Here is a 19441-nt window from a genome sequence, read left to right on the forward strand (position 1 = left end):
AGAAAACAGATCAGGTAATCCTATGTCTTCCTGGTTGCTCTCCTTTCTCTCCTGGTTTTCCTTCTACCTTCTACCTCTTCTTTCCTTCTTAAGTCTCTTCTAGGGATTCTTTGTGTTCAACTAAACTTAAATTCCTGACATTTTGTCCGTGATCATTTTCTCCTCTTACTTCCTGAACAGCAACCACAGACCCCCAAACATCACAGCTCCTAAATTTGCATTCCCAGCGAAGACTCACCCTTGTGAGCTGAATATCCCATCTGGACAGGGAAAATTCAATGCCTCACATTAGACTTGTTCAAATATGAACTCGTGTCCCCATAAATCTAATGCTCTCCTCTAAGTCTTGCCCTTGGGCTGTGGCATTTTTATGCAAGCCAGAAATGCGAGGTCCCTGCTTTCAGCTTTAACTCCTTACAATCCCATCCGTCCTCAGTGGTGTTGCTATGCCTCCCTCCAGCCCCTTCCCACCACCCCCACCACCACTAGTCAGGTCTACATAGAAGTTTCTCATTTCTCTGTTCTCCCTCCTCCATTCAGCTCATCCTCCACTGTCAGTCAAAAAATCAGGAAACCTGTATTTATTGATTCCCTAAAAACTCCTGTGTTCAGTTGGCCTCCAAATCCTGGACATTCTCCAACCTTGATCTCTCAAAATCACCCCCTCAAGTCCTTTCCCAGGGCCAAGGCTGTGCTCCAAGCATCCTCCCTCTACCTTCCTCTAACAACTCCCAATAGGCTTTGCAGATCCAGTCCCAGCCCTCTCCAAGATGTCCTTTGTCACTCTGTCCTTTAGAAAGCTACTCTCTGAAAGGTGCATCTGACCAATTCATGTCTCTACTTTGGACTTTCGATCTGGGCTTCCACTGCCTTTTGGGAAAAGGTCACTTATCAGCACTGCACTCAAGGACCCGACTGGTTTCACCTGGGACCCCATCTCTCAAGTTCATGTCTTGCTCGGTTTCCTTTTTGGCCATCCACCCCGGAGAACTTGGAGGTTTTCTGCTCTTCTATCTGGTCATGTTCATTGAGATCACCCCCAGAAAGCAAGTAGCATCACAGTTTTTCTGGACTACACTCTTCTCAGGCTTTAGAGCCAAGAGAGTGATGGAAAATGGAACAGAAACCATGAGAGAAATCAGACCCTTGCGTCAGCCCTATGGGAAGACACCACCATTGCTTGGTTTCCTCCACAATCTGCCCTTCCATTCTTCCTGGAGGTGAGTTTGGGTGCTAGTCCTCCTGGCTGTGTCCACTCCCCCTGGAGTGTTTTTCCTGTGCAATATCCAATCAATGCAAGCAAGAGCCACATACTCTCGTGCAATATCCAATCAATGCAAGCAAGAGCCACATACTCTCGTGCAATATCCAATCAATGCAAGCAAGAGCCACATACTCTCTCTAGATCCTCTGAGTTAGAATTTTCCTGTGACTGGTGACTCTGTAAGCTCACTGGCCTGGGAGCTGGCCTTGATGGAGGTTACAGCTAAAGGGTTACACTAATGTTGGTCCAAGAAGCCAGGTATTGATTTGGTCCTACTCCAAAAGGTAAAAGTTTTAAAGAGAAGTACCAGGGGAGTTTGCCCTTCCTCCAAGAAGACATAAGCATTGTCAGGGCCCGCTCGGCTAGACCGGGATGGGGCGGTGGCTCAAGATGGCGCCTAGGCATGTTGCCAAGTCACGAGGCTCACGAGGCTGGCGGTGCCCTGAGCCTGCGCAGTGAGCCCTATCAGGCGCCCTACGGATGATCAGTGACGCAGCGCCTCGTGCTACCACCAGCCCGCCTATGAGAGGGTTAGAAATGTGCGTGCCCTAGCTGGGGGAAGCTTAGGGTTGGTGGAGTGATGAGGGAGGGGTTATGAGACTGATATATATTTGCCTGCGGTGCACATTGAAGGGAAGCATTAAAGAGGAAGCATCATCAACAGACTCGGCGTTTGTGTGTTCTTTCCCAGGGCTCTGCAGGACGGAGCCTTAGGGACGTGACAAAGCATCATCTCTGTGAGTTTGAGATATTGAAAGCAGCATCAGCCCCCACAGTAAGGTCGCTGTCTATGCAGTAAACACAAGTACACATAACTTAAAGGATACATGCCCAGGATGACAGCTTCAAGGCATTTGATCGGCAAGGACTCCCGGGTCATTTCTTTCGCTGTTTCCATTAGCCTGTAGGACAGAGCACAGCATAAGATCTCAGCACTTATTTAGTTATGGAGTCAAAGTTTGTCTGTCTGTTAATCCTCCACATGCTCATCTCCACTCTAGGCACCATGCAGGAACAGAGAGGGAAAGGAGAGCACTTCCCTCATAGGAAGACACCAAAGCACATCTGCACTTTGCAGAACTAAAATCCTCAATTCTCCACATCTTCTCCAAAAGTTATAACCTGGAGGTCAGTGCCTGTATTGCAGAGCATCCTCCCAATGCCCCAGGACAGGGGACTTACAATGGAACAAGTAAAGAATGCCTCGGAGAGTCAGCTTTATAAGCCATCCCTTCCCAAGAATTAGACTTCACCACTAAACTTCACCATTAAATGTAGCTGTCAACCTGGCCCCGTAGGACCCTCCAACCTCCACCCCTTACAGATAAGGATACTCAAGTGCCGGGTATAGAGACAGGCACTGGGAGAGGGAGTTGGCGAATAGGAGAGAGGTCATCAAGCCCACAGATCATGCACCACTTACCCACTCAGTGGTCTCATTTTTCTAATTTCAAAGAACTGAGTCCCTGTATGATTGTATCTGTGTGAAGTGTGTAAAGGGAAAGTGAAGAAAATTCCAAAGGTCCCAATCATCCAGCAGAGGAAAATATGCTTTCTGATTTCCTGATGGGGTCAGGGAGCAGAGGCTTTTCAAGACATGGTCAGCAGCCTGAAGAAAGCCAATAGCCCCTAACTCCTTGCCGTCCTGCTCTAGAAAGCTCATTATTAACTGGGGTCGCTATCATAGCTCTTTAGTGCTCTGTATTCTGGTTAGTTGACTGTATGTCTTAATTCATCTACTAGACTACAAATTCTTTGAAAGTTGGAACTATTCTTTTATCACCCATAATGCTTGGCGGACGCCCAACTTATGCAAATTTAAACGTATTATTAAATGAATAGGCAAGATGTGAATGAATGGGTGAGTGGGTTGGTAGACGGGTGAAAACAAGGATGGATAGATAGAAAGGCAGATAGAATGAGATGGGATAGAATGGAGTAGAACAGAATAAAATGGTAGATGACTGGCAGTAAGATTTTTCAACAGCACACAGACTGCAGCAGAGCTCATGGTAGAAACAACACTTTCTTTTCATGCCTGGACTGACACGTGGCACCGATGACTAAATCTGAAGAGATGGCACCACTACCCACATCTTGAGTTCAGATGCCCACCCAGAAGTCTCAGGGGCTCGCGAGAGCCTGCCCCAGGCAATTCTGAAGGAGATCAAGGATTCCCTGATAGCGTGTTCTCTGAGACTGGCTCCTGATTTTTCTTAGGCTAAAAAAAGACAAGTTGAGGTGCCCATTTTGCTTTTCTGTCTCAAATAAAATCCTACAGAAAAAGAGCATCAGGAGGGCACTAACGAAGCAGGAAGGCCCAGGCAGGGCGTGAGATCCATGTGTCCCCCAGTGCAAGCACCAGCTGTGGAGGAGGCACCTCACGCTCTCTGAGAAGTGCCTGGGCACCTCCTGGCACCGGCACCAATATGCTTAACCTTTCAGACCAGGGCCCACATTCCACCGTCCAGGAGCAAAAGTAGATCCAGGGCACAACCCCTGGACCCCTGGAGATTCTGATTTCAGGTCATGCTTCTTAACCCTCAGCTTTTCAGAGTCACCCTACCTCAGACTATTGAATTAGAAGCTCCAGGGTGAAGAGTAGAAGAAAGTTTCTTTTCTTTTTTCTGTTGTTCCTTTCTCTCTCTTTTTTTTCCCTGTGACACTGGTGATTGAACCTAGGTGATTGAACCATTCTACCTCTGAGCTCTACCCCCTAATCCCCTTCTTAAATGTTTTTAAATTTTGAAACAGGGTTTCACTAAGTTGCTGAGGCTGGCCTTCAACCCATAATCCTCCTGTTTCAGCCTCCCAGGTACTGACTGGGAAGACAGGTATATGCTGCCGTACCCAGTTCACCAGTTTGGAAGTTATTGCCTCGGCTGTCAGAATAACCATTAACAATGCAGGCTTGCCTGGCATTCTAAAAATACAATGTACAAAACCCTATAGAGCTAAAAGAGAAAAATACTGTTCTTATTGTGAAATGATTTTTTTTTTACTTTGCCAAAGATTTTACTCCAACAATGAGGTTCCCAGTACAAATTAAAATTAAAGCAGAATTCAACTGGCAAAAATTCAGTTATATGTTCAACTTTCCCCGTTTACATACCTAACTTATACATCTACTAAGTAAAGTATGATCAACCTATAACTAAATAATGATAAGTTATCTGACTACTCTCTCTTGGTTCCAGAAACTGAGCCTCGGAGAGTAAGGAAGTGATAAAAAGTCTCTTAAAGAACTCTGTAGAGTAAGAGAACCACTGAGCCCAAGAAGGCTTCTCCCCGTTCAGCAGAGCCAGCATGGCACCTCTTTCCAGACTTCCGGCTAGCTGCCACTCAGAGGCTGTGCCAGGAGAAGGAAGGTTTGTGCTTTCTTGATCTCCCCAAATCCCCCGTAGCTAAGTACATCTGGGTCTAGACCCAACGGTTTCCTAGACCCAGACACCTGTCATTGAGTCCAGTAATAGGGGATCCCACAGAACTAAAGAGAAGTCAGGTCAGAATGCAGACGAGTCTGTGCTCTGTGTTCCTGGAGAGATGGCTCCAAGGCCAGGGGAGCTAGAGCAGGAGCCCCGTGGTCTCTTGTGGCTTTCCTCAGCCCTCTTTGCAGTCGGTGATGTAGGTCAATGGCCACTGTAGTGGATCAGAGAAAAGAAAAATTTAAATGCAGATTCATCCGGGCAACCGTGAAATCTTGGCTGCGTATGTGCTGCGGGGCTTAGGAAAGCGTGAGCAAATGCTATGTAAAGCACATGCAAATTTGCCCTTATCACTGCACTCCCAGCCCAGATCCATTCTTTTAAATCTCTGGCTCTGTGATCCTTGGGAAGACTATGTCCTAGAGAGGAGGTAGGAGCCGCTGTAATCTGTCGTCTTCTGGAATATTTGGTGAAGTGTAGGTCACATGCAGAAAGGGTCAGTTCTTGGGGTCTAGGTCTACTCTGGCAGGAGGCTGTGCCTCTGGACCACAAAGAACTCCCCAGTTTTGGGGGAAGTCCCATCACTCAACAACCTTGCCAGGGCTAGGGCTGTGGGCTTCGCTCCAGAGGCTGGAGCTACCTCTTCCCACTTATTCTACTGAACTCCATGGGGAAGATACCACCAGGGGAACTGGTGATCAAGGAAGTGGGAACTGAGAAGCTAAGCAAGTCATCCCTCTACCTACTGAGCAGAAATTAGTGTTATTCCCAATATTACTGGAGAGGGGCTGGTGTTTGATCCCTTTAGGGAAGACCCCAAAATCCATAAAGAGGAAGGAGCTCTTCTGGAACATGTGGGACATGGGCTCAGAGCTCCCTGAAATCATTTTGGCCTCAAGACTAGGCAGGAACAGACAAACAGAAAGAAAGCCTGTGTCTGGGGCCTTGGAGGACAGGTTAAGTTTTATGCCTTTATAGAGGAAGGACAGGAGTCAAGGAAGCTGAGCCTCCCAGACAATGGGCTGGCACCCGCTCCCCATCTGACATCTGTCCCTGATAAAATACCAGAGGTGGTGAGTGGCCATCTGCTACCTTTGTTCCTACACAGTTGCTCACAGGTGCCTCGGATCTGATCTAATCTTAATCATCAACACCTGAGGACACTGGAGGAGAACGGGACCAAGAGTCTAGCTGGTTTCCACCCAGCCCGAACCCACAGCGTTTCTCAACAGTTCTTCGAGCTCAGGTTCAGGGGGAGAGGAAGTCCCCATGACAAAACCATTCGTGCAGATAGAGCAAAATCACCAGCCTGGGTTGCTGGGGGAGCCAAAGGCCATGTAGGTCTCTTGAGATCATGAGTGGCCAGAGATAAAAGCAAAGGAGAAGGAGGAAAGAAAATAAAGAATAGGAAGAGCCAGGCATGGTGGCACATGCTTGTAATCCCAGCATTCGGGAGGCTGGGACCAGAGGATTGCGGTTCGCGGACAGCCTCAGCCACTTAGTGAGGACCTCTGAAACTCAGTTAGACCCGGTTTCAAAATAGAGAATAAAAAATAGGGCAGGGGGTACAGCTCAGAGGTCGAATGCCCCTGGGTTCCATCCCCAGACCTGCAATAAATAAATAAATAAATAAATAAATAAAAAGAATAGGAAGGAAGAGAAAGAAAGAAAAGAAGGAAAGGAAAGGAAAGAAAGAAAAAGTTCAGTAAAGGAAGAAGGAAACAAAGATGACCAAATGGAAAGGGAGAAACAACAAAAGAAGATCCCAAAGGTGACAGTGAAAAGACAGGGAAAGGGAGGGAAAAGGAGAAGTCAGAGGGGCCTGCCTCTCTGTCCCCTCGCTGTACCTAACCGCACCCTTCCTAAAGGGAGAAGGTCCTTACCATGGCAATGACATCTTCTGTTGTCGCTCGTGCTAGTCTCTCACCTAGGGGAATCCTCCACCAACCTTAGAGACCTTCTGATGACCAGCCAGAGACAGATATGCCACCTGGCTTGTGATCACCAAGCCTGTTCCCTGGCTGGGTCTGCTCAGACCCTGGTTGGAAGGATACTGTAGTGTCTTCATGTAGTTCTGGATTGCCTGGAGCCAGTCTGGGATCGACATCGACAGCCTGTAGTTTGGGACCTGGGGAATTGAAGGCTGCAGAGAAATAAGAGAGAAGGATCGTTTTATGAAGGAGATGCTCTGGGGGCCACCAGAGAGAGAGCTGCTCCTGAGAGCAGATGATCACCCTGGTGTGGTCACCTTACCTCCTCCTTGTGTTGTAGGTCAACACAACTTGCCTTTCTTATCAGAGTCTAAGTGCCTTCTTGAGGTCAGGAAGCTGTCTTATAGTGTCGTCCACTGAGCCCGGCCCAAGATGGGCACAGAGATGGTCCATTAACTGTATCTGCCTGACACCTTCTGCTGCATGGCTAGTGACAGCATTGCATGTATTCCACTCCAGGGCGTCATTTACACAGAATGATGCACTACAGACCTGCAACCGGTGCTATGGGCTCCATTTTTCAGTCCTGCCCCAAGTGGATAAGAAAAGACTCCTCCTCTTGCCTTGACTCTTCCCAGGGAAGGCAACTCCTCTGACTCGTGAGCCTTCTTACTCATTTGCCCCTCGTGGCAGCCTGGTCAGCTTTGTGTCCTGTCTACCTCTTGCTCAACACTCAACAAGGATTCACAAGGGAGTATAGAAGTTCTAATCCATGCTAGGAGGAGAGGGGAACAAGAGCAAGAACGGGCAGGAAAGAGGGAGGAAAGAGCCTCTTCTCAGGAATTCAGAGCTAAGACACCCACGCAGCTCTAAGAATCCCTGTCAAGGAGACCAAGAGAGAATAAACAGAGACTGTCCAACTAAACCACTCCTGGGACACAAGGAACATCAGCCAGGCCCGGTTTTGCCTTGTTGTATATGTGCAAGGTTTTTATTTTTGCTTTTGCTTTGCTTTATTCACTCCTTTATGTTTTCTCGGTTTCCTGACCTCTATCTGTCTGGTGGGGTAGGTCAGTGGTGACAGAGAAGAAACCCAGTCCCTGTGGGTCCAGGAAGGAGAGGAAGCTTTTCCAAGCATTAGCCTCTTAGGGAGAGGCAGAAAAGACTAAAGGAAAGATTAGTCCCATCCATGGGGGAAAAAAGCCCAGGGTGCTTAGCAGACAGAAGATGATGATGGTAAAAAAAAAAAAAAAAAAAGCTGATGGAGGACAATCAGAAGTAGCCAAAGAGCTGGACGCTGCCTGGCTCTCTGGAGGCATTCCTAGCTCTCTGAGCACAAGCTCCCATGAGCAGAGGCCGTGCTGCCCCAGGCAGGGGCAGCAGACTCTTTCCATACTGCTGCCCCCTTGGCTACACTGACTGCAAATATTCCGTGCTGTTCTTTCCTCTCCATGCCTCTATCTTAGTTTGAGACATATCTTCAGCTGAAAAGACACCAATGACGCTTCCTACATCACAACCAAGGCATCGTGTGTGTGTGTGTGTGTGTGTGTGTGTGTGTGTGTGTGTGTGTGTCGTGGTAAGGGGGGGGCTGCGTGGGTGCACACACAGACACAACTGTTCTGTGAGCTGCATTTTCTTTACAACACCTCAACTCAAATTAATCATTTCTATCTGGGAGAGTCACTTTGAGTAGCAAAATGTTTCCATTTGAACATATCACAGGCAGTCAAAATAAGGGATGAGCAGGGTGGAGTAGTGCATACCTATAGTCTCAGCTTCTTGAGAAGCTGAGGCTGAAGGACAGCTTAGGCAAAGGAGTTCGGGGCTAGCAAGACCTTGTCTTGAAAGAATGGGGCATTTCCATTGTTGCTCAACAAATACTATCAAGTGTCAAGCTTGTCCTTGTTTTTTGAAGTAATAGCAAATGGTCTTCTAAGTCTTGGAATTGTATGTAAGAATGTGCCTGAGATTTCACAGAGAAGTGAGGGGGGAAGGAGAAATGTGAGCAGATATTTCCTATTATCTGGAAATACATAGGAAGCTATAGGCCAGGTTCTGAGCTATAGGCCAGGTTACAGAAGGGACAGGAGGCACAGGAGTAGAGGGAGAAAGGAGGGAAATTACATGGTTCATTATGCCATGGGTATTTTCTTTTCTTGCAGTAGTGGTGGGGATGAAACTCAGGGGCATTCTACCTCCCAGCTACACTCCCAGTCCCACTTTTTAAAATTTTAAACAATGTCTCACTAAGTTGCAGAAGGCCTCATTAAGTAGCTGAGACTGTTTGCAAACCCAGATCCTCCCCTTCTCAGCCTCCCAAGTACTGGGATTACAAGCATGTACACCACATCCAGCAAGCTGTGGGTATTTCTACACACAAAAGTGCTATTTGTATCCTTTGTGGGAGCAGGTACTGGGGATTGAGCCCAGGGGGCATTCTATCTCCAAGCTACACTCTCAGCCTTTTTTATTATTTATTTGGAAACAGGGTCTCACTAGGTTGCTGAGGCTAGCCTTGAACCTGCAATCCTCCTGTCTCAACTTCCCAAGTATTGGAATTATAGGTGTGTGCCACCATGCCTGGCTTGTTTGTACCTTTTTTTTTTTTTTTTTTTTTGCAGTACTGGAGATGAAACCTAGGGGCATTCTATCTCCTAGGTACACCCCTAGTCCTATTTTTATTCTTTATTATTTTGAAACAGGGTCTCACTGAGTTTGCACAGGGTCTCACTAAGTAGCTGAGGCTGTCCACGAACCGCAATCCTCCTACCTCAGCCTTCTGAATACTGGGGTTACAAGTGTGTGCCACCACACCCAGCTATTTATTTGTACCTTCTTAACAGGAAAGTAGGTAAATGTGGGGAAATATGTAGGTGAGTCCTGCTGTGGGTAGCCATGACTTGGTGCAGAATCCACCGTGGGGCCAATCGCCAAGTTATTCCAGCCCCTCTCAAGCCTCACCTGGTGGGGGTAGGAGTCAGGCAGTAGCTGGTCCTCAGAATAGCAACCCAATGGCACCCAAGGGCTTTGAAAAACAGCTGCATGCTTACCTCAGCCCGGCTGTGAGCCGAGTGCTGGAGTTGTGGCCACATTTGCTCCCAGCTGGAGGACAAATGTATACATTCCCCAAACCCAGGCTGGGGCGCAGGGCTGTGATGGGGAGAGGAGCAGAGACTGCAGAGGGGATGATGTCACTGGCTCCAACTCAGCCGATGTCTGGAGAGAGGGTTGGGGCTCAGACCCAGGCAGCTTCCAATCAGCGCTTCAGGCTACAGTGTCTCCACAGGACCTGGACTGTAAGCCAGGTGGTCTCCTGAGGTGTTTTTAGGAGATACATACAACCAGATCAAGTCCTTGCTCTGTCCCCTACCCGCTGTGAACCCTGTTGGAGCTGCATGACCTCTCGAAGCCTCCATTTTCTTTCTGATAAGATAGGAATAATATCACCACCTAGTTTAAGCCTCCCGGGCTGGCTGTGAAGCTCACACGACCGACCTAAAGTATAAAGTAGACAGCTTAGGGTGTGGCACAAGGTGCTCGGCAAGTGTTAAGCTGTTATTATTCATCAACAACAGGTTCTCAGGGCTCTAGAATGGGGATGCCTGAATAGTCTATATTTTGCTAAAACAGGAAAACAAAGTCAGCAGGGGCCTGAGTTCCTGGAGACTCAGCTCGAGAGCTTTGAATCACCCAGATGCCTTCTCATTCTAACCAAGGAGGATGAAAACACTCATTTCCCATGTTGCATACGGTGACCATGAATCCTGAATCTGAGAAGGGGTCACACAAAGCGATGACTCTTTCGGCCTCAATGAAAAACACATGCCCTCCAAAGGTGGAAGCAACCCAAGTGTCTGTGGACGGGCCAAAGGAATAAACACAATGGGGTACACACATATGATGGAATATTTATTCAGCCTTTAAAAGGGAGAGCATTTTGGCATATGCTAGAACATGGATGAACCTGGAAGACATTTTGCTAAATAAAATAACCCAGCCGGGCGTGGTGGCGCACGCTTGTAATCCCCACGCTTGGGAGGCAGAGACAAGGAGTTTCGCGCAGGTTCAAAGTCAGCTGCGCAGGCTTAAGAGACCCTGTTTCCAAATAAAAATATAAAAAATAGGTCTGGGAGTATAGCCCGGAGGTAGAAGGGCTTCCAGGAACCCCAGTACCACCAGAAAAAATAATAATAATACGAAAAAAATAATAAAATAAAATAACCCAGTCATAAAAGTACAAATATTGTTTAATCCTATTTATTTATTTTGTGGGTCTGGTGATGGAACCCAGAGGCATTTTACCTCTGAGCTACACCCCCTGCCCAATTTTTTATTCTTTATTTTGAAACAGGGTCTTACTGAGTTGCGGAGGGCCTCACTAAGTAGCTGAGGCTGTCCGCGAACCGCGATCCTCTGGTCTCAGCCTCCCGAAAGCTGGGATTACAAGCATGCGCCACCACCCCCAGCTTCATATAAACCCTTTTAGATGGGATTCCTAGTGTTGGCAGATTCACCCAGACAAAAAGTAGAAGAAACTACTAAGGGCTGGGGGAAGGAGGAAGATAGTATTTAATGTGTACAAGTTTCAGTGGAGGAAGATGAAAAAGTTCCGAGAATGGATGGTGGCAATAGAAGCACAACAGTGTGAATGTACTTACTGCCACGGACCTGTACACTTAAAATGGTCAAAATGGTATATTATATGCTATGTATATTTTACCACAATAAAAAGTCCACAAAAGGGACAATTTACAAAAGAAAAAATGCTATGGCAAATAAACATTTGAAAGAACTCCAATAGTTTAAGAGTGGCACACTAAAGCCACTGCAAATGTTGCTTTCCACCTCCAGCTTGCAGAGGCTTCCTTCTGAAATGCAGCCAGTGCTGCCGAGGATGCTCCCGCCGCAGTGATGGGAACAGAAATTGGTGCAACCTTCTTAGGAAAAGCCCAGGGCACACGGTTTTTCTTCCCCATCTGGGGTCCTGAGAGTCTTTCTCATGCTATTTCTCTGCTAGATTTCATCAATAACTACCTGAAACTCCAATTTTTTTATTTTCCATGGCCCTTCTCCTCAAAGCCCTCACTGCCTACCACCTACATCCTGCCCGGCACAGCACAGCCCAGTTGATGAAGGCAGATTCCAGAGGGGGCAGATCAGAACTGACCTCCACGCAGAACACACACTGTGCTTACAGTCTGGGGTGGGAGCCCTGGAAGGCTGCGGGGGAGGCAGGGAAGAGGAGGCAGTGGGGTGGAAGGGAGAGAACCAGATGAGGCTCAGGCAAGACTTTTGCAGACAGACTCTCTTCCACGGCATTTTATTTTTTTTCTTTTTCGGTACTGGGGATGGAACCCAGGAGCATTCTACCTCTGAGCTACACCTCTAGCCCTATTTTTTTTTTTTTATTCTTTATTTTGGAACAGGGTCTCACTGATTTTCAGAGGGCCTCACTAAGTAGCTGAGGCTGTCGGTGAACCGCGATCCTCCAGTCTCAGCCTCCCGAATGCTAGGATTAAAAGCGTGCGCCACCACGCCCAGCTCTTCTACTCCATTCTTGCCGAACACAACTCACCTGTCAGAAGAATGCAAGTGGAAGTGATGTGGATGAGCACAGGTGTGTAAGTGGCACTGCGGCATGGGAAAGAAGGGGGAGGTCAAGAAAGAGGCCAGAGAAGCAGCAAGAGGCCCAGGCACTAGTGATCTTGGACTAGAAAGAGGAGAAAGCAAAGGGCGGGCTTTGTCATCCATGCTCTGAAAAAGGTACTGCAAGGCACCAGGCAGAACACTCTTTCTGGTAACCCAGGAGTAGCCTGGAGTGGCCATCACCCAGGAGTCCAGGATGAACCCCAGGCTCCTGCATCAGGGACAGCCAGGAATCTGTTAATGGCGGCCTGGTACATAGGTCCTGGGCTCACAACCTTTAGCAGAGCAGGATGGGCAGACAGGACAGATAATCCTGAACCCAGGACAGGGAGGAAGGGAGCTGCCCGTGTGAGCTGGCTGGGAGCAGGTGCAGAGCCCTGCCTGCAGCAGTGTCAAGTCCTGAGCCTCACACTTGTTCGCTCAGGCAAAAGCTCAGCCCTCTAAAGAGAATAGTTTCCCAATTTGGAATCAATGTGAGAACGTGGAATGAACACATGGGGGCTGAAAGAAACCAACTGATGTTTCCTGTTAAATTGTCCTGGTTGTCTGCCTGAGTCAAGAAACACCAGGGGTGTTTCCTGCTCTACCCAGCAGCCTTTTCTGGGCCAGTCACCCTCTCTGCCCCTTTCTCTTTCTTTTTGCTTTTTATTTTTTTCGGTACTGGGATTGAATCCAGAGGCATTCTTCCTCTGAGCTACACCCCCAGACCGATAATTTTTTATTCTTTATTTTGAAACAGGGTCTCACTAAGTTGCAGAGAGCCTCACTAAGCAGTTGAGGCTGGTTGCAAACCTGGGATCCTCCTGCCTCAGTCTCCCAAGTACTGGTATTACAAGCATGCGCCACCATGCCCAGCTCTCTGCCCCTTTCATCTTCTATTATCCTCCAGATAATTCTTGCTGTTATCTTATTTTTTGTCCCATCATTTCAGATGTGGAACACCTATAAAAACTTAAATTGAGCCGGGCGTGGTGGCTCACGCTTGTAATCCCAGCATTCAGGAGGCTGAGACCAGAGGATCACGGTTCACAGGCAGCCTCAGCTACTTAGTGAGGCCCTCCGTAACTTAGTGAGACCCTGTTTCAAAATGAAGAATAAAAAAATAGGGCAGGGGGTGTAGCTCAGAGGTTGAATACCCCTGGGTTCCATTCCCAGACCCACACATACACACAAAAAAAAACTTAAAATTAAGCAACAAACATACCACTTGTGGTTAACTTTGAGACAATGATTGTGTTTGCAGAGTCAACAATTTGGGACTTAATGGGTTAAATTATCCCTGGAAAACCTTGGATTACAAATGTGGTGACTCACACTTGTAATCCTAGTGTTCTGGAGGCTGAGACAAGGAGGATTGTGCTACTACCTAGTGAGGCCCTTTGTAAGTCAGTGAGACCCTGCTTCAAAATAAAGAATAAAAAATAGGGCTGATGGTACAGCTCAGAGGTAGAATTTCCCTAAATTTCATCCCTAGTACCGTAAAAATGAATGAAAGAAAGAAAGAAAGGAAGAAAGGAAGATAGAAAAGAAAGAAAAGAAAGAGGAAACCCTGGATCTGACCGATTGATATGCAACTTCAAACTCAACAACCAGCAGGCAAGAGGCCTGCAGCCACAAATTTGGGTGGAGGATTTCAGAGTAGATGAAGCCCCCCCCCTCCAGCCCTGTAGAGACATCTGGACCTTTAGGCAACCCTTAATCATGGCTGCTAACAGATGTCCTGTAGTAAAAAAACTACCCTTCATTCTTCCTTTTTAGACCCGTGAAACCTTTTCCTGTCCACTTCTTTTGCTTCTTAGCCCACACTCAACTGCCAAAAATGACTAATGTCCTTCAAACTCTCCAGCCCTTCTCCACCACCCCTCTTTTGTACAAATGTCTCAGCGAGACATTGATTTGATTGAAAGAGAAAAGACTCAACCCCAGAAGAAAGAGTCTGCCATGTCAAGCGCAGGCAGAGCCCTTGATCGGAAGCGGGGCCCCTGGACATGGAGGCTTTTGAGATCATTCCCATGTCAGGGCTGGGACAGGGGTTAGGGTTTGGGGAAAATTGGAACCAGGGAGAAGCCATGATGGGATTGGAGATGGAAAATCAACCGTTAGATTCAATGTAAAAAAGAGAAATGGTAAGTTCTCTACTTAGATTCAAAAGGTTAAGAGCCTAAATTTGGGCTGGAGTTCTGGCTTAGCGGCAGTTTTCATGTGACCTTCTGGTTACTGCTAAAGTTCAGTGTGGTGCAAGTGCAGTACATAAAAAAGAACAATCTTTTTGGAAAGCATAGAATTCTGCTACAATAATGGGAGTTCCAGGTACAGTTCTTAGGAAGGAGAAATCTATGTTCTATACTTCTAGGACAACATTTAGGATACTGTTTCCTATGTGCCTATTTTAGGGAACAGCCACTGTCCTAGAAAGAGGGTGAGAATGAGTTAGTTTGGGAGCTATGACACAGAGGGGTAAAAGGCATTACCTGCTGACAAAGATTAGGGAATGTCCTGGACACTCGGGGGTCATGACATCACGGGATTTGAGAGCTGGAAAGAATGTTACATGAAACCTGCTTCACTCCCATGTTATAGATGATCAAAGTAAGGCCAGGGATTTCAAGTGACTGACCCAGCCACAAATAGATGTGGCAGAACCAGGACTAGAATTTGGTCTCTTAATTTCTACTGTAAGTACCTCTCACCATAAGAACAACTGCCTTGTCCCACAGAAGGTTGCTGTGGGTAGCAAAGGAGGTTTGACCGGCTGTGCCCTGATGCAAAGGCAACACAGGAATCAGAGGTGAAATGTGACTGGGTGGGAGTAGGGTTTTTGTTCAGACTAAGAAGATGTTTCCCCGCAACCACATCTGGCCTGGCCTGAGATCGCTCACCCTGTGAGGTGAGGAGCCCATGTTCCTAGGAGATATTCAGAAAGAGGAAGGGGTTCAACTGAGAGGTGAGAGACTAAGATTCTATAAGTTCTACATGGAGAAGGAGTTCCCCCACACGAGGATGGGGAAGAATGAAGGCATAAAGAGAGTCAGTGTTGCGGGTGTGAGTTAGGAAGTCAGCACAGCACAGTGGCATCTGGCCACTGTTCCCTATGGCCACCTGTTCTAGGTCTAAAGGCCCTGGCTACTCATGTAAAAAGAAAAATTCTAAAGTCAGAACTGCAAACCAGAAACAGAGCTATTCATGTGCAAGGTTAATTACGACTGCCACTGAAGCAGGTGGAGCCTCGGTGGCCATCCTGAAGATCCTTGACCAACAGAGCCATAAACACTGTCACTGATGCTTTAAGGAAGCTCCGAGGCCTGGTCACTTCCCCAAGGGTACACACAGCCTTCTGGCCTACAGGTCGGATGCTCAGTTGTCTCGAGGCTGGGGACTCCGTGGGTGGGTTAGCCTTCTAGGTCTCAGCTCTGGTATCCTCCAACCAGCCTAGAAATCTTCTCAAGCCATGCCACTGTCCCCAGGGCTCAGGGAAAGCATTCCCATAGTAATCGCCAGGCTCTGCAGCATTTCTCCCCAGTTTGCATTTTGACATTTTATATAATGCAGCTACTCCCACCAGGGAACATCTCCTTCCCTCCGTAATGATATCCTTGGCCACCAAGCCCAGCCGGCTCACTGGCTTCTCTCCAAGGTAAGAAGAGAGCTTCACTCCCGAAACCAGACTAATTCATCATGTGTACTGGAAAGTCCCTTTAAGCTACAACCCAAACTCTTCCTCCTTCTCCCCAAACACCCTCTTGGAGTTCAGATAGCCTGGGATGAGACAGTTCACTGTTTTGCAAGTTTCAGAGGTGAAAGTCATCACTGTCATTATATATACACAAAAGAACTGGCAAAAAGTCTGGAAATGATTCGCACCGAGAAGTCTGACTGGTGGATTGCAAATTCATTCACAGCTTCTTTGCTAGGGGAATGGGGGAGGAGCTAGACACTCCAAAGAAGACACGCAGGGTGGGGTCCCTGGAGGTCTACGCATTCTTGGCATCGCAGGTGTTACTTGATGTCTATAGCTTTTGCTGCAGGGGGATATACATGGAATTGGGTGAATAACAGAGTTTGGCTCGAGATTCAAAGAAACCTTGGCCAGCCCGCCATATAGTTCCAGGCCCGCAACCCCTTCCTCACCCCCCCGCCCCCCCATCTCTAAGGTTTCCAAGGCAAACATGTCAATTAAGAAAGGGCTGGCCGGGAGGAATCAGAAGGGAGTTTGTGGCGGGACGATGGGTAGATTGCCTCTACTTGCTCCGGACAGGCCGAAAGGGTCCCATCGCTGCCCGTCCCGCTCCCTCCTTCGAAGCTACTGACCTTTGCCAAGAAGGCGGCGTTCCTGATGGCGCCCACCATTTCTCCCCCCTTGGGGTGCACCTTGGCCACGTGCATCCACATGCGCTCCCAGGTGTGGCTGTCGATGGGGAAGCCGCTCTTGTTAACGTGAAACAGCAGCCCACCGTCTTTGTCCTCCTCCTCCGAGCCCCCGCTGGTGGCGAGGCTCACGGGCCGCGCGTGGCTGCTCCGGGAGCGGGTGCCTTTGGCGCCCTTGGAGTGGGGGCAGCGGTGAGTGTCGGCCGCGGAGCCGGTCATGGCGGGGCGGGGCGGGGTGCGAGGTGCAGGGGGCGGCGGCGGCGGGCGGGCCGGGATCAGCGCCCCGCGGGGGTGGCCTTCTCCATGCCTCTCGCTGCGGCAGGACGCGCCAGGGGGGAGCGGCGGCCAGAGCTCCGCGGAGGCGGCCGGGCTCCCGGCTTAAGGGCCGTGCCTGCAATCAGTGGAGACAGCAGACACCGCAGCTAAGTGAACATCCAGAGGGGCCCTGCTGCCCCTCGCACGCCGGCAGCCCCCCCCCCTACACACACACACCCAAAGCGCTGAATACGAGTTTCCAGTCTTGGGATTGCCTTAGAAAGGAGGCTCGAAATGCTCCCACAAAGATGCACACACACACACCCCTAGACACCGGGCGTGGGGGGACAAGGGGTGTCGGGGAGGGGGATGCGGAGTGGACGGCGTCGGCAGAAGAAAGGCAGGCAGGAGCGAGGCGTCCCGGGGGCTCCCCGCGAGGCTCCACGCGCTCCTCGGTCCCCAGATGTGGCGGAGCGGCCGGCAGAGCCCGGAACGCGCGGGCACGTGAGCGCCCCGGGCCCGCGCGAGGCGCTGCCGCAGCCGGCGCTTTGCAAAGGCAGCCGGGTTTCCTCCAGGAAGCCCCCCGGGGAGCCAGGGGGCGCCCCCAGCCCCGGGTTCCATGGGGTCAGGGCTCCACCGGCTTCCCTCCCCCGGAGGGGCTCTGCAGGCGGGCGCGGGAGGGTCCTACCTCGGGACGGCGGGCTTCATAGCTGCGGAGCCTCTCGGGGCGGCGGGGGCGGCTGCTGCCCGGCCTGGGGCTCCGGCTGCTGCGGCCGTCGCCTCATTCCATGTCCCATTCTCGAATGTTATTCTGTGACATATAACCGAGTCACCCGGGCAGCCGCCGATGTTCCGAGTGCGTCCATTGGCCGCCGCAACAAAGAGGGGCGGGTCCCGGGCTGGGGACTCTACAACCCGGAGCTCCGCCGCGCTCTGATTGGTTCCAAAGGTTCCCGGGCGGGAGGAGACCGGAGTAAGGGAAACTGGGCGGCCACGCGAAATCCGATCGCCGTGGTGTCCTGGGAGCCCCGCGAGGCTGGAGCATTCGTCCATGGGATTTGAGATCTAGTTTCCCCAGGGGTCGTGGCAGGGTGAGGGTTTGCAACTGTGGGAAGAAGCAAAGCCACCGAGAAGTGACCCCTCATGGTTGGCTGTGGAACCGTTTTCGCTGGGGTGCTGGGCACAGTCCTGTCCCTGTTGGAGATATGCACAGAATTAAATAATTTTTTATAATGCTACAAATTCCCCCGAAATTAACAAATGGGTGTGGCCTTGGAGTCTTTGTCAGTGATGGTTAATAAAGTTCTTATGAGCCCAAGCTGATATGTGACACTAAGACTCAGAGGTCAGCCAGGTGTTTTTGTGTTGCTGTTTAAGAACGAGCAAGATGAGATGGGAAAGAGATCCAAACTTCTGACCTTTGAGCTGTCTCTAAGTCCAGGTTTGTCTGTTGCTAAGCTGTGTGACTGTCACCCCTGCTTTCCTACTCTGGGCCTTAGCTTCTGTTTCCGAAGAGAGCTGACCTCACTCTTCCCAGTGTTGCTGGTTTTCCAGTTCTGTGATTCCCTGATTTCCTATCCCCGTGGCCACTTAGGAACCTACTTTGATTACTTTCTCTGTGAACCCGGGCCAGCATGCCAGCTTTGAGTGGGTGAATCAGTCACAGTAGTTGGAAACTGAACCTGGAATTAAGAAGCTGGGCACAGGGGTGCACACTTGTAATTCCAGTACTTGGGAGGCTGAGACAGGGATCACAGGTTTAAGGCAAGCCTAGGCAACTTTGTGAGACCTTCAGCAACTTATTGAGATCCTGTTTCAAAATAAAAAGGGGCTGGGTATGTAGCTCACAGATAGAATGCCTCTGGGTTCAACATCCACTAAAAAGAAAAAAGAATAAGCTGGGTGTGGTGTCACACGCTTGTAATCCCAGCATTTGGGAGGCTGAGACAAGAGGATTGCAGTTCATGGACAGCCTCAGCTACTTAGTGAGGCCCTTTGCAACTCAGTGAGACCCTGTTTTAAAATAAAGAATAAAAAAATAGGAGTGGCTCAAAGGTAGAATGTCCATGGGTTCCATCCCAGTAATGAAAGAGAGAGAGAAAGAGAGAGAGAGCGAGAGAGAGCGAGAGAGAGCGAGAGCGAGAGAGAGAGAGAGAGAGAGAGAGAGAGAGAGAAGAAAAAGAAAAAAATACCTTGATGAAAGAACATTTAGAGGATTTGCTTGAGGATGCTTAACTCCATACATGACCAGGTGAAACCGGAACTTTCCCACAGGAGGGCATGGTGAGCAACCAGGGTCAGCAGAGGCCCCTAAGGAGTAGCTGAGAGCCAGGACCCAGGTAAGACCTGAATTTGGACCTAACTCTGCACAACCCACTGAGACAGAGACCATGCCTAGGACTTTACAGAGTTAATAATGAGAGTGATAATTTAGGTTCATACAAAGAAAGTGAAACTATCAGTTCATGAAACTCTCCAATTAATGCAAGTGGAACAAACACACCTGAAAAAAATCAAGATATTTAAAACTATCCCTTCAGCATATAATTGCC

At 49.1% G+C, this 19441-nt stretch overlaps 1 protein-coding gene across 2 annotated transcripts in view; it reads right to left on the minus strand.

Annotated features, from left to right (window-relative positions):
* Positions 1-16853, minus strand: part of VASH2 (vasohibin 2) — a gene marked incomplete at both ends in the record, with an annotated part of 38320 nt that extends 21467 nt beyond the window's left edge. The window contains 4 exons of one of the 2 annotated variants that reach the window (XM_080699069.1): positions 2092-2166; positions 2688-2744; positions 6744-6832; positions 16578-16853. In XM_080699069.1, coding sequence (XP_080555195.1) covers positions 2092-2166; positions 2688-2744; positions 6744-6832; positions 16578-16853 — 497 coding nt within the window. The remainder of the gene's footprint in view (positions 1-2091; positions 2167-2687; positions 2745-6743; positions 6833-16577) is intronic. The other variant, XM_080699070.1, reaches the window with a different exon arrangement.
* Positions 16854-19441: the final 2588 nt, after the last annotated feature.

Source organism: Muscardinus avellanarius (genome assembly GCF_963383645.1).
Source record: "Muscardinus avellanarius genome assembly, chromosome: 7".
Classification (NCBI taxonomy): Eukaryota; Metazoa; Chordata; class Mammalia; order Rodentia; family Gliridae; genus Muscardinus; species Muscardinus avellanarius.